The sequence below is a fragment of the Notamacropus eugenii genome, chromosome 6 (assembly GCF_028372415.1).
Source record: "Notamacropus eugenii isolate mMacEug1 chromosome 6, mMacEug1.pri_v2, whole genome shotgun sequence".
NCBI lineage: Eukaryota > Metazoa > Chordata > Mammalia > Diprotodontia > Macropodidae > Notamacropus > Notamacropus eugenii.
Window position 1 is genome coordinate 9,415,737 of NC_092877.1, and position 14,504 is coordinate 9,430,240.

Sequence of the window (14,504 nt, forward strand, 5' to 3'; positions counted from 1 at the left end):
TTGGGATTCAGGTTATGGGTGACACTTGGACTACAGAAAATAAATTTGGGAGTATCTTTCCAAATATCATTATTAATAAGTTTTTCCACCTAAGGGTGGTATATTTTGTGATTCAAGATGCAATCTATTATTTCCAGTATCATAGATCAAAAAATCACACCCTCAGTTGATCAAGGAGGGTAAATGGGAGCAAAGATTACAGTGGAAGAAGCCACCATCTAGGAGCTACTTATTTGTAATGAGAATTCTTACAGATTTTTTGTTGATCCGTCTATATGGTCAGTATATAATGAACATCCATATGCTATTTATATTCTTTACATGCAGTAGCCCCTAAGTTTTGTCAGCTGGGTATTATAACATGTAGAGCCCTGAACCTGCAATCTAGAAGACATGAATTCAAATTTGGCCTCAGATATTTACTAACTGTGTGAGCCTGGGTTACTTATATAATGTCTTTTAGCCTTAGTTTTCTCAATAATAAAATGGGGAAAATTGCATGCAAGTCATAGAATTGTGAGGATCAAATGAGATAGTATTTGTAAAGCGCATGGCACATAGTAGGTGTACATAAACATATGTATTTCCTTCTCTTCCCTTTTTGCACCCTGGAATCTTGCCCTACCATCCCACTGTAGCTATGGCGTTAATGGTGATTACTTTTCTTTATTACAATTAATAATTATTTAGTTGTCCATATCCTCTAGAGAGAACCTAGCTGGTTTCTATTATTGAAGTATACATTAATGAAGTTTCCATTTTCACTTGAGAATTAATTGGCTGTTTCCCAAGTGGGAAACAATCCTAGGGAGATGAACTTTTATGAGATACATTTGTCTTTACATCCTTACATTAAATACCCTCTAAGGAAGGGACACTATTGAGTTAAGCTGAACAAGATCCACCAAATGAAATCAGAGTTTCATAAAATAGTTTTATTCTTATTAAATCTAAGACAAGTCCAAACCAGCTCACTTTGGATGAATGTTGTTTTTTTTTAAACTAGTTACACTATAAAGCAAAAACAGATTTCTAAATATGAGCAGGGGTATGTTAATAGTACCTAAAAGATACACATTCAGTTCAGTTTGTGGAGCAATATTTAAAGACAGTGACCTTTTATTTCAGTTGAGAGGCAGCATGTATACTTGACATGAATCAGAATTGAGTTTAAAACCTACATTTTCTCCTTACTCATTGTGAGACCACACATAAATCAATTAACTTCTCCAGGCCTCAGTTTCTTGATGGGTATATAAGGGGTGTGTGTGTGTGCTCCAAATAGACTCTAGTCATTTAGCTTTAAATATGTGACTCTAATTTATTCATTCTCAGAATGACATTCAAAAATATGAGCAAGGACTGTCACAAAATGGAGATGTATTAAAAATGGGGCATGTAAAAGATCATCATTCAAGATACGGGATAATTTTCATAAGATTAGAGATTTAGAGCTGTAAGGAAGTGGTTTATGAGACCAAAGACAGATCAAGACCAACTAATTCATTCCCCATAGGTGGAAACAGGATTAGAGAGGGGAAGAGAATTGTTCCAAATTGCTCAGTAGTAAACAAAAAGGTCAGGATGTAAGTCAAGGTATAAATATTTTAACATTCAAGAAATCTTTATTTTCATCAGTGACTTCCTATACCTAGCAATGGAATTTCAGGGACAAAGAATCTAGGCATTTTCCCATTGTATTTTCCAATTTCAAGTCACTTCTTTAGAATGGTTGTGGAAATTCACAGTTCAACCAACACGAATATAAGTATTTTGTCACTTTGCTAAGTCTGCAAAAAATGATAAAAAGAAAAAAAAACATAATTGGGAAATGGATAGAATGCCTGTTTCTGTGTGGGAGCTGACCTTTGTGCTGAGATCCTGGAAAATGGGAAGATTTACATTGTTAACGTAAATGTGTGTAAATACACGTACTTACTTTTGACTTACCACTTAGCGTCTAAGGAGAGAGTTTAAAGGATTTGGAAAATCGAAATCAATGCAGCAATGCTATTGTGGTGCTTAACTACATATATATATAATATATATTAAATATATATAAAAGATTGACAGACCGATGATAGATATAGACATACATACGTGTATATGCATTCATGTACAGATAGACATGATACATATTTATATCTAAACATACTCACATGTAGAAATGTGTCAATTATGTTGCATAAAATTGTTCTATTTATATACACATATCTGCATATGAGTATGTGTGTTTCACCATCGGCAACTCTGTATTTATACAAGCTGTTTCAAAGTACACCTAATTAACATATATCAAATTACAAAGCCTAACACAGAAAATTACGAAAGGAAAATAGTCAAGTATGTTTGGAAGTATGCATTGTACATGTTTATATGCATACACATGATAATATAAATATATGTCTGTATGCATTGTGTATATATACAATCACATATAATGCATATAACACGTGTTCATGTGTGTGTGTGTGTTTGTGTGTGTGTTTTCAGTATGACTTAGTGGACAGTTGGCAAATCTCAGAGTCATAAGCACCATGATTCAAATGCAGGCCCCGATACATACTGGGTTAAGGATCATGCAATTATCTCTTAGTGATGTGGCACATGAAATTAATACCACACACGATAATAAGAGGCTGTATGGTTTCATGGGAAGATGAAGAGTTATATTCAAGTTCTGCCTCTGATACATATAGATTGTTTATGGGATCATACCATCTTACCAGTCAGTGCCCTAGGAGACTAAGATCATAAGCTAAAGGACAGATAATGGTCTTCGCTGAAAGAGAAATTTTCTCCCCCAGAAGATTATGCCAAAATTAACCAGTCCATACTATAGTCCAGTAATAGAAGAGCTGTCATAGACACAGCTAGGTTTACCTCTAGGTTTCTTTTATTAAATGGAGATCCTAAATGAAGCAATATAGAACTTGACACTTTAAACATAAGGAAAAAGAGAAGCATAAGAGTTTTAATGACTAAACCAAGGTCATATAGCTAGTGAAGGTCAGCCAAGGGACCAATATCCTTGTCTCCTGATTCTTAGACCACTGATTTTTCTATTACACCAATTTGCAAGCCTAATTATTTAATAACTTGGAGTACAAAGTATTAATATTAAATTATTCTATTCTTAATAGCTCTCTCATGGGTTTTGAGAATAGCAAATCTAAGATTCAGACATAAAACTTATTATGATCACAAGGAGCACAAGGTCAGAAGATAGTGTGTTTAACAATACTCTATAAAGAGAGTCATGAAGCTTGAATTCAAGAAGTAACATTTGAAAATTTAATAACAATAATAAAAATAGTAACAAAAACTATCTAGAAAATAAAGAAAACATGCCATTTTATCTAGATAACCAGGTATAGAGGTAAAACTACCTGGGTCTAGAGCTTCCTCTAAAATGTGCTTGTTACGTTACTCTAGGCAAGTCACGTAAAACATTCTCATTGACTTTAGATATCTCTGTAAGATTATAAATTTCAACAAATTCCTATTCTATACTGCAGGAGTTTCTTTATAAGAGAGCCATGTATGTTGACAGAATAATAAATCTGGGTCAACTCTTCACCCCAGGTTAGCAACCTGGGGCTCTGAGCAGGGATGGGGAACTTGTAGCTTCAAAACCACATGTGGTCCTCTAGGACCTCAAGTGTAGCCCTTAACTGAATCCAAATTTCACAGAACAAAGGATTTGTTCTGTGAAACTTGGATTCAGTCAAAAGGGCACACCCAAGGACCTAAAAGTCACACGTTGAGGCCACAGCTTCCCCACCCCTGCTGTAGATTATACTGACTGTCAATGTGTCCATCAACCCTAGAAAGCCTTCTTTTTCCCTTCAACAACAAACGTTGCAAGCTTTATCACACATACACACACACCAACACACATACACACAGAACAACTATGCCATATACATTTGAATCTTCTGAAGCTTTGAAAATAATGAAATTAATACAAAAGAGTGGCTAGTGCCATAACAAGCCAGGGTAAGGATAACTAGAATCCAAAAATGAGATAGAATCATCTGAGCAAAAAAGCAAGAAAGGTAGATTCATGCAGAAGTTAGAAATAATAAAATCCAGACAAGTTGGCAGCACACAGTAATAAGGTAAATAGATAAAAATTGCTGGCATAGCTGACTTAACTGACATGTAGGACATGATATTTGGGATATCTGTCAGAAGGAATAGATAATCTAAGTAGTCAGAATTAGGGGGTGTGATTTGAAAGTGGGTATTCTGTAGGACCAGGAAGTATGTAGATCACAGCTATCAATGATGATTTTCACGGTCATTGTCCTCTTTATTTTAGCAATCTACTGAGTATTGGACAACAGGACATTTGGTGATGGAAAAGTGAAGGCTGAAGGCATGCAATCTTGCAAATTTCCTAGAGAAAAAAAGAGGGAGGAGTGGTTTATAAAAGCCGTGAAATACATCACAAAATATGTATCTCAATTATAAACACAGAAATCCATCATTAGAACTTTCATGTTTAGAATAATTTGATAAAAATTGAATCTCTAATTTCATCAATGTGGATACTCCTTTAAATGGGACAGAAGTGACGTATACTACTTCTCATACTTTGATACTCGTCGATATTTTAAAGGTGGGGAGGTCCCCAGTGATTTCATCACTGTAATAAGTCCTGATTTAGAAGTAACTTCAGGGATATGGACTAAATAATTCATTTGTAGTTGCCATTATGAGAAAACTGGAGGGTGGCGAAAGATTCAATATTTTATCCAGAAGTACACATATAGATTGTGTCCGAAGTCAAGGACTGAATCCAGGTCACACTCCTTTCTGTTATGCTACGTCACCTCTTGCCCTTTTCTATTGCCCTCTCTAGTAGTTTCTCTAACTTGATAAGGGATTTCCTGTAGAGCTCTTGATATTATTTTGTTACCAAAGGAGGAGACAATCTATCTCTGTTATCCTTAACCCTTGATACATAGTGGATCCTACTGCTTTTTGGTTTTATCTTCATTTTGTTAATGTTTCACACTACTTAGTTCTTCCTTGGTGATTTCCTGCAGCTTTTTAAAGACTCAACATCAGTAAATCGAGAATCTTATCATTATTAGCAACCATAAAGTCATGAGATACAAACACTCTGATAAGGTTTGCCATGGATTATCCTTCCTAAGAACAGCCTACCCCACCCTGACATAAGACCATAAAGACATCACAACTCTTAGGAGAGAAAGGTAGAGACAAAAACAAAGAAAAGATTTGTTACTGGATAATTCTTTGGTCAAAGTGGACGGAGAAACATTTCTATCCATTAATTCTGAAAGAGAATATAGAGTCATTATCCCACCTGTCAATCACTCTTTCTGGAAAATAGAAAGGCCAAGAAGTTACTTTATTTTCCAACTTTGTATAAGGTATATGATTTCATGAACTCAATCAGTTTTGAATCAAGTAGGAGCTGCTTATTGGTAAAAGAAATCTACCTCCTTAATCCACTCATCTTCCTTCTGTTGAGGACAATTTGAGGAAATGTAGTTTTCTGACTGCATGAAACCCACCCCTCTTTTTGAACAGCTAGAAGATCAATTTTTCAGTTCATAATTCTAGGAGTGCCCATAATGTCTAAATAATAGTGTCAGGAGACTGACAGCAGGTCAAAAGTGAGCTATTCATGTAAACAACTGGTGAAAGGATACAATGAACTGGGCCAGATTCCAATTGAATCCACAGTAGTAGAGGTCTGAAATTGGAATGAAATTAAATACTTACAAACCATCTAACAATTAACATTTGGAAGTTTGGTTAGACATAACAGGGGAATGATGCTAAGAGAAGTAAAATATTTCTCTCGTAATGGAAGAAAATTGTTATTCCACTATAAACTCATGATTCTTTTAAACATATCTTTCCAATCTTATTCATGTTGCTGCTCTATGGTATAAACCTCAGGGAAGGGTTCTAGCCCTTGTGTTCTAGATGTTTTATGTTGACATAATGAACAGATAAATCAATGTCTAGAACCTGTGTCCCCTGAGTCTATTAAATCTCAAAGATATTTACAATATCTTTTAAGGAAAAATACTAGCCCAACTTGCATGGATTGGGGGAGGGGTTCAGACATTACACCCATAAGACAGGGAAAGGGACCAAAAGGTACACCCATGTCCCAAAGACAGGGCTGGGAATTTAGGGGAAGGACTCCAGATGTTAATACAATTTTCAGTGGCTTTATAGTACTATTTTTGTCTTCTCCCTCAGAACTAGCTGTTTTCCACTTCTAATGTAGACAGAAGTTCATTAAAATTTTTATATCAAATTTCTTCTTTATGTAGTATGGGCCTGACCTTTAAATCTGTCATTTTGTGCAAAGCTCACAACTCTCTGCCTGGGTACTCTAGTATCATAAGTAATGTCATAAGAACTACCTGAAATCTTGTGTCCTGTTCAAGCAGGTAGTTGGTTGTTGTTCATTGTTTATTTTTTTTCTTTAATGGGTGCACTTTTATTTGAACTGGTCTTAATTCAGTGTACAGGTAAAGCTCCTCCCCTCACCCAAGTACTTGCACCAATCTCGTAAAACTCTCAGGGAGACTGTAAAATCTTCATTCACATCAACGTTGGGGGCAGGGTGGGAATTTAGGAGGTCATTCAATATGGCTGACATTTTTTTTAAAAAGGGACTAGTATTAAGACAGAAGATACAACAAGTTTTTTTTAAAGGATTAAATTAAGTTACATATAAAACAATACTGATACCTTCCCCACTCCCACCCTCCCCATCTGGATTTGTTACTTAACCGTTTTGTTCTAGCAGAGGACAGTCTTCACGGAGGCTCCTAACTCTGTGACTGAATTGTACAATATTTGGAATTACTATTTAAACAAAAACCGTAAAAACAAAAGTACAATCAGAGTCCTGAAGATGCACTGTAGAATTTTGGGAATGTTTGCCTCTCACATACTTAGACCGCTCATCACCTTCACCATTTCAGTTTTTAAATCCTGAGTCAAGCACCAAAAAAACCCCAAACAAAACCAAAAACCAAAACAAAACAAAAACAACTAAAGTCAAACCAATCTCACTTCTTTTTTTGGGCAATTATCATGTCACACCCTTTTGACAAAAACAGAAAAAACCAAACAAACAAAAACACAACACACAGTCCAGTTAGAAGCATTTGCAGTTGACAACAGAGGGCCCAAATTGATCACCCTCCTGCTTGCTGATCCACATCTGCTGGAAGGTGGATAGAGTCGCCAGAATGGAGCCTCCAATCCAGACGAAGTATTTGCACTCAGGTGGGGCAATGATCTTGATTTTCATTGTTCTGGGAGGTAGGACTATAATCTCCTTCTGTATCCTGTTGGCAATGCCTGAGTACATGGTGGTACCACCAGACAATATGATTTTGGCATGCAAATTCTTACGGATGTCAACATCATACTTCATGATTGAATTGAATGAAGTTTCGTGGGTTCCACAGGATTCCATACCCAAGAAAGATGGCTGGAAGAAAGCTTCTTTGAACCAGAACCTCTCATTGCCAGTGGTGATAACCAGACCATCAGGGAGATCATAGCTCTTTTCTTTTCTTTTTTTTTTTTAATAATTTATTTAACTTTTAACATTCATTTTCACAAAATTTTGGGTTCCAAATTTTCTCCCTATTTGTCCCCTCTCCCCACTCCAAAACACCAAGCATCCTAATTGCCCCTATCACCAGTCTTCCCTCTCTTCTGTCATCCCTCCCTTCCTTTGTCCCCATCTTCTCTTTTGTCCTGTAGGGCCAAATAACTTTCTATAGCCCATTACCTGTACTTCTTATTTCCTAGTAACAAGAACAGTATTCGACAGTTGTTCCTAAAACTTTGAGTTCCAACTTCTCTTCCTCCCTCCCTCCCCACCCATTCCCGTTGGGAAGGCAAGCAATTCAATATAGGTCATATCTGTGTAGTTTTGCAAACGACTTCCATAATAGTCGTGTTGTATAAGATTAACTATATTTCCCTCCATCCTATCCTGCCCCCCATTACTTCTATTCTCTCTTTTGATCCTGTCCCTCCCCAAGAGTGTTGACTTCAAATTGCTCCTGCCTCCCATTGCCCTCCCTTCTATCATTCCCCCCACTCTCCTTATCCCCTTCTCCCCCACTTTCCTGTATTTTAAGATAGGTTTTCATACCAAAATGAGTATGCATTTTATTCCTTCCTTTAGTGAAATGTGATGAGAGTAAACTTCATGTTTTTCTCTCACCTCCCTTCTTTTTCCCTTCACTAAAAAGTCTTTTGCTTGCCTCTTTTATGAGAGACAATTTGCCCCATTCCATTTCTCCCTTTCTCCTCCCAATATATCTCTCTCACCACTTCATTTCATTTTTTAAAAATATGATCCAATCCTATTCAAATCACTCTGTGCTCTCTGTCTCTCTTTGTGTGTGTGTGTGTGTGTGTGTGTGTGTGTGTGTGTGTAATCCTACCAACTACCCAGATACTGAAAAGTTTCAAGAGTTACAAATATTGTCTTTCCATGTAAGAATGTAAAGAGTTCAACTTTAGTAAGTCACTTATGACTTATCTTTGCTGTTTACCTTTTCATGCTTCTCTTCATTCTTGTGTTTGAAGGTCAAATTTTCTTTTCAGCTCTGGTCTTTTCATCAAAAATGCTTGAAAGTCCTCGATTTCCTTGAAAGACTATTTTTTCCCCTAAAGTATTATACTCAGTTGTTCTGTGTAGGTGATTTTTGGTTTTAGTCCTAGTTCTTTTGAATTCTGGAATATCATATTCCATGCCCTTCAATCCCTTAATGTAGAAGCTGCTAGATCTTGTGTTATCCTGATTGTATTTCCACAATACTTGAATTGTTTCTTTCTAGCTGCTTGCAATATTTTCTCCTTGACCTGGGAACTCTGGAATTTGGCCACAATGTTCCTAGGAGTTTCTCTTTTTGGATCTCTTTCAGGAGGTGATTTGTGGATTCCTTGAATACTTGTTTTGCCCACTGGTTCTAGAATCGCAGGGCACTTTTCCTTGATAATTTCGTGAAAGATGATGTCTAGGATCTTTTTTTGATCATGGCTTTCAGGTAGGCCGATAATTTTTTTTTTTTTGCATATAATTTTTTTTCTTTTTCTTTTTTTTTAAATTTATTTATTTGACATTCACTTCAACAAAATTTTGGGTTCCAAATTTTCTCCCCTTTTGTCCCCCCCCGCCAGACACTGAGCATTCTAATTGCCCCTATCACCAATCTGCTCTCTCTTCTATCTTCCCTCTCTGCCCTTGTCTCCATCTTCTCTTTTGTCCTGTAGGGCCAGATAACTTTCTTTCTATACCCCTTTACCTGTATTTCTTATCTCCTAGTGGCAAGAACAGTACTCGACAGTTGTTCCTAAAACTTTGAGTTCCAACTTCTTTATCTCCCTCCCTCCCCATCCTTTCCCTTTGGAAGGCAGGCAATTCCATATAGGCCAAATCTGTGTAGTTTTACAAATGACTTCCATAACAGTCGTGTTGTATAAGACTAACTATATTTCCCTCCATCCTATCCTGTCCCCCTTACTTCTATACTTTTTTTTGATCCTATCCCTCCCCATGAGTGTCGACCTCAAATTGCTCCATCCTCCCCATGCCCTCCCTTCCATCATCCCCCCCACTCTGCTTATCCCCTTATCCCCCACTTTCCTGTATTGTAAGATAGGTTTTCATACCAAAATGAGTGTGCATTTTATTCCTTCCTTTAGTGAAATGTGATGAGAGTAAACTTCATGTTTTTCTCTCACCTCCCCTCTTTATCCCTCCACTAATAAGTCTTTTGCTTGCCTCTTTTATGAGAGATAATTTGCCCCATTCCATTTCTCCCTTTCTCCTTCCAATGTATTTCTCTCTCACTGCTTGATTTCATTTTTTGAAGATATGATCCCATCTTCTTCAATTCACTCTGTGCACTCTGTCTCTATGTGTGTATGTGTGTGTGTGTGCATGTGTGTGTGTGTGTAATCCCACCCAGTACCCAGATACTGAAAAGTTTCAAGAGTTACAAATATTGTCTTTCCATGTAGGAATGTAAACAGTTCAGCTTATGACTTCTCTTTGCTGTTCACCTTTTCATGCTTCTCTTGATTCTTGTGTTTGAAAGTCAAATTTGCTTTTTGGCTCTGGTCTTTTCATCAAGAATGCTTGAAAGTCTTCTATTTCATTGAAAGACCAATTTTTCCCCTGAAGTATTATACTCAGTTTTGCTGGGTAGGTGATTCTTGGTTTTAGTCCTAGTTCCTTTGACTTCTGGAATATCCTATTCCATGCCCTTCAATCCCTTAATGTAGAAGCTGCTAGATCTTGTGTTATCCTGATTGTATTTCCACAATACTTGAATTGTTTCTTTCTAGCTGCTTGAAATATTTTCTCCTTGACCAGGGAACTCTGGAATTTGGCCACAATGTTCCTAGGAGTGTCTCTTTTTGGATCTCTTTCAGGAGGTGATCTGTGGATTCTTTCAATATTTATTTTGCCCCCTGGGTCTAGAATCTCAGGGCAGTTTTCCTTTATAATTTAATGAAAGATGATGTCTAGGCTCTTTTTTTCATGAAGGCATTCAGGTAATACCATAATTTTTAAATTGTCTTTCCTGGATCTATTTTCCAGGTCAGTTGTTTTTCCAATGAGATATTTCCCATTATCTTCCATTTTTTCATTCTTTTGGTTTTGTTTTGTGATTTCTTGGTTTCTCATAAAGTCATTAGCCTCCATCTGTTCCATTCTAATTTTCAAAGAAATATTTTCTTCAGTGAGCTTTTGAACCTCCTCTTCCATTTGGCTAATTCTGCTTTTGGAAGCATTCTTCTCCTCATTGGCTTTTTGAACCTCTTTTGACAATTGAGTTAGCCTGTTTTTCAAGGTGTTATTTTCTTCAGCATTTTTTTGGGTCTCCTTTAGCAGGGTGCTGACCTGCTGTTCATGCTTTGACTGCATATCTCTCATTTCTCTTCCCAGCTTTTCCTCCACCTGTCTAAGTTGATTTTCAAAATCCTTTTTGAGCTCTTCCATGGCCTGAGCCCACAGAATATTTATTCTGGATCTTTGGGATACAGAGGCCTTGACTTCTATGTCTTTGCCTGATGGTAAGCATTGTTCTTCCTCATCAGAAGGGAAGGGAGGAGATGCCTGTTCACTAAGAAAGCAACCTTCCATAGTCTTATTTCTTTTCCCTTTTCTGGACATTTTCCCAGCCAGTGACTTGACCTCTGAATATTTTCCTCACACCCACCTCGCCTCCTGATCCTCCCAGCCAGAGTTTGGAGTCTGAGATTCAAATGCTGCTCCCCAGCCTCGGGGCTTCGGCAGGGACAGGGCTGCTATTCAGTGTGAGATTAAGTTCAGGTGCTCAGGTCAGGGCAGGGCCTCCTCTCAGGCTCAGTTCCCTCAGGGGGTTTATTCAGAGACCTTCAACAATGGATCCAGGCTCCTGCCTGCTTGTGGAGCCCTGGTCTGCTGCTGCGTCAGCTACTGCCTCCCGAGGGGGCCTGAGTTATGGGGGCACCCCACTCCCCTCTCGACCTGCCAAGAAGACCCTCTCACTGACCCCTGTCACCTGTGGGTGGAGGGACTGGCACAGCCTCTGGAGATCCTGTCCCTGAAGCCTGCTCAGATCTGGTCCTCTCCGTGCTGCGGCTCCGGCAGGGCTGGGCTGGGCTCCACATCTGCAGTGTGATGGACCTTTTACGAGATATTTGCAGGTCCCTCTGGAACAGAAATCTCCTTTGCTCCACTGTGCTGTGGAATATTGACCTGCTTTTCATGCATTTCTTGCATCTCTCTCATTTCTCTTTCCAGTTTTTCCTCCACCTCTCTAACTTGATTTTCAAAATCCTTTTTGAGTTCTTCCATGGCCTGAACCCATTGAATATTCATTTTCGATGTTTGGGATACAGAATCCTTGACTTCTATGTCTTTCCCTGATGGTAAGCATTTTTCTTCCTCATCTGGAAGGATGGGGGGAGATATCTGTTCATCAAGAAAGTAATCTTCTATGGTCTTATTTTTTTTTCCCTTTTCTGGGCACTTTCCCAGCCAGTTACTTGACTTCTGAGTTTCCTTTCCACATCCACTCTGCCACCAGATCCACCCAGCTAGTGCTTGGGGTCTGAGATTCAAAAGATGCTTCCCAGCCTCAGGGCTTTTGGTGGGGGCGGGGCTGTTATTCAGTGTGAAATTAAGTTCAGGTGATCGGGTGGGCCAGGGCAGCCACATGGGTGGTTTATGGGGAGACCTTCAACAATGGATCCAAGCTCCTGCCTGCTTTGGGAGCCCTTGTCTGCTGCTGACCCCTCTGCTGCCTCCCAGGGAGGCCTGAGTTATGGAGACACCCTGCTCCCCTCTTGGCAAGCTGAAAAGACTCTCTCACTGACCTTTGGCGCCTGTGGGTGGGGGGACCTGCGCTTCAGCTGGAGATTCTGTCCCTGAAGCCTGCTCTGATCTGCTCCCCTTGGTGCTGCATGGCCAAGGCAGAGCTGGGCTCTGCTCTGGGTCCAGTGCGTGACAGACCTTTGGTGTCCATTTTTCAGGTCTCTCTGGAACAGAAATCTCCTCCACTCCATTGTTCTGTGGCTTCTGCTGCTCCAGAATTTGTTGGGAGTTCTTCTTTACAGGTATTTTATGGGCTGTGGGTTAGGAGCTAGCATATGTGTATGTTTCTACTCCGCCATCTTGGCTCCTCCCCTCTCATAGCTCTTTTCTAGAGAGGAGCTAGATGCAGCAGTAGCCACTTCCTGCTCAAAGTCTAGGGTAACATAACACAGCTTCTCCTTGATGTCACACACAATTTCCCTCTCAGCTGTGGTAGTGAAACTGTACCCTCTCTTGGTCAAGATCTTCATGAAGTAGTCCATCAGATTATGGCTAGTCAGGTGCAGATGGAGGATGGCATGGGGAAGGGCATAACCTTTACAGATGGGCACAGTGTGGGTCACACCATCACCAGAGTCCATCACAATGTCAGTGATACCATCATAGGCATACAGGGACAGGACAGCCTGGATGGCAATATACCTGGCTGTGGTGTTGAAGGTCTCAAACATAATCTGGATCATCTTTCCTCTGTTGGCTTTGGGATTGAGAGGGGCTTCTGTGAGCAGCACAGGATGCTCTTCAGGGACCACATGGAAAGTATGATGCCAGATCTTCTCCATGTCATCCCAGTTGGGGACAATACCACATTTAATGGGATATTTCAGGATCAGAATATCTCTCTTGCTCTGGGCCTCATCCCCCATATAGCTGTCTTTCTGGCCCATACCCACTATCACACCCTGATTTGTGGAGTGCCCAACAATGGAGATGAAGACGGCCCGAAGACCATCGTCTCCTGCAAAGCTAGCTTTGCACATTCCAGAGCCATTGAGAACAATGAGAGCAGCAATATCTTCATCTGTGGCAAACTTTGAAATGACAAGTTCAACAGAGAGAGAGAGAGAGAGAGAGAGAGAGAGAGAGAGAGAGAGAGAGAGAGAGAGAGAGAGAGAGAGAGAGAGAGAGAGAGACAGAGACAGAGACAGAGACAGAGACAGAGACAGAAAGACAGAGAGACAGAGAGAGAGGAGGTGATGTTGCAGGGGGAAGGTGAGTGCACGCTAGGTTGAAGAGCTCCCAGCCTGTTGCCCATTTTTTAAAGAGACCAAAATGACAACATTGCAGAAACTTCATCATACTAAACTAGAAAAATGTGAATGATTAGACTTTGTTTCTCTTTTCATTTATAAAGTATAATTGAGCTCTATGTCCATTTCACAGGATCATAGCTGGAAATAAACTGGGAGAAAAAGCCAAAAAGTGTAAATGACCTCTGAAAACTAGTCCTCACACAACTTCTCCACACTATTCTGTCATGCTGCTCAGTCTCTCTCCTCCCAGCAGTGTCTGCTGCCAAAAGGGATGGAGATTTATCACTTAGGGTCATCGTGTTTCCAGGATATAAGTCTGTGTGTGTGTGTGTGTGTGTGTGTGTGTGTGTGTGTGTGTGTGTGTGTTTGCTTAACCAGAAAAGAGAAAATGGGCCTTGATTGCTGCTACTTACTACCGGCTGTACTTGAAAATTCATGGTAATATTTATCTCATTTGTTCCTCTCTCTCTAAATAGGTTCTTTGAGGTCTTTAATTTGCTGCCTTAAGGTCCTGATAGACAGACCTGAATTTTTCCAATAGAAAAAAAAATCATCATGTATAATATCTTATAGTATTTTAAAAGGGAGAAATATTTTCATTAGCTTAATTTGAGGGAACTAGCTCATTTGCCTTAATTACGACCTTGTTTTAAAGCATTTGCTTCTTCTGTCAGCAATTTTTCTCTTTATTCAGAATCCATGTCACTTGTGGACCTTCTTCCTCCACAAAACATCCTAAACATGATATGTTAAAGACTCAATAGACTCATGAGTGTATCAATGTTAATATCTTTTATATTAGTGTGGCTCAAAATCCATTCACATTTTTAAACTCTTAGGATCATATTGGAGAACTA

At 39.1% G+C, this 14,504-nt stretch overlaps 1 protein-coding gene across 1 annotated transcript; it reads right to left on the minus strand.

Annotated features, from left to right (window-relative positions):
• Positions 1 to 7,159: 7,159 nt before the first annotated feature.
• Positions 7,160 to 14,084, minus strand: LOC140511101 (actin, cytoplasmic 2-like). Its single transcript, XM_072620093.1, has 3 exons — positions 14,061 to 14,084; positions 12,709 to 13,425; positions 7,160 to 7,564 (listed from the first exon to the last, which is right to left on the minus strand). Exons 1-3 carry the CDS (start codon positions 14,082 to 14,084, stop codon positions 7,160 to 7,162), a joined length of 1,146 nt encoding a protein of 381 aa, XP_072476194.1.
• Between the last annotated feature and the right edge of the window lie 420 nt (positions 14,085 to 14,504).

What these genes read in the sequence shown, in the direction of transcription:
- LOC140511101 (XM_072620093.1), bottom strand. Translation starts at nt 14,084, where the DNA reads ATGAATTTTCAAGTACAGCCGGTA. An exon ending in ATTTTCAAGTACAGCCGGTA is followed by an intron (nt 13,426 to 14,060) that starts GTAAGTAGCAGC and finishes GTCATTTCAAAG; the next exon opens with TTTGCCACAGATGAAGATAT. An exon ending in CTCTAGAAAAGAGCTATGAG is followed by an intron (nt 7,565 to 12,708) that starts AGGGGAGGAGCC and finishes AAGAGCTATGAT; the next exon opens with CTCCCTGATGGTCTGGTTAT.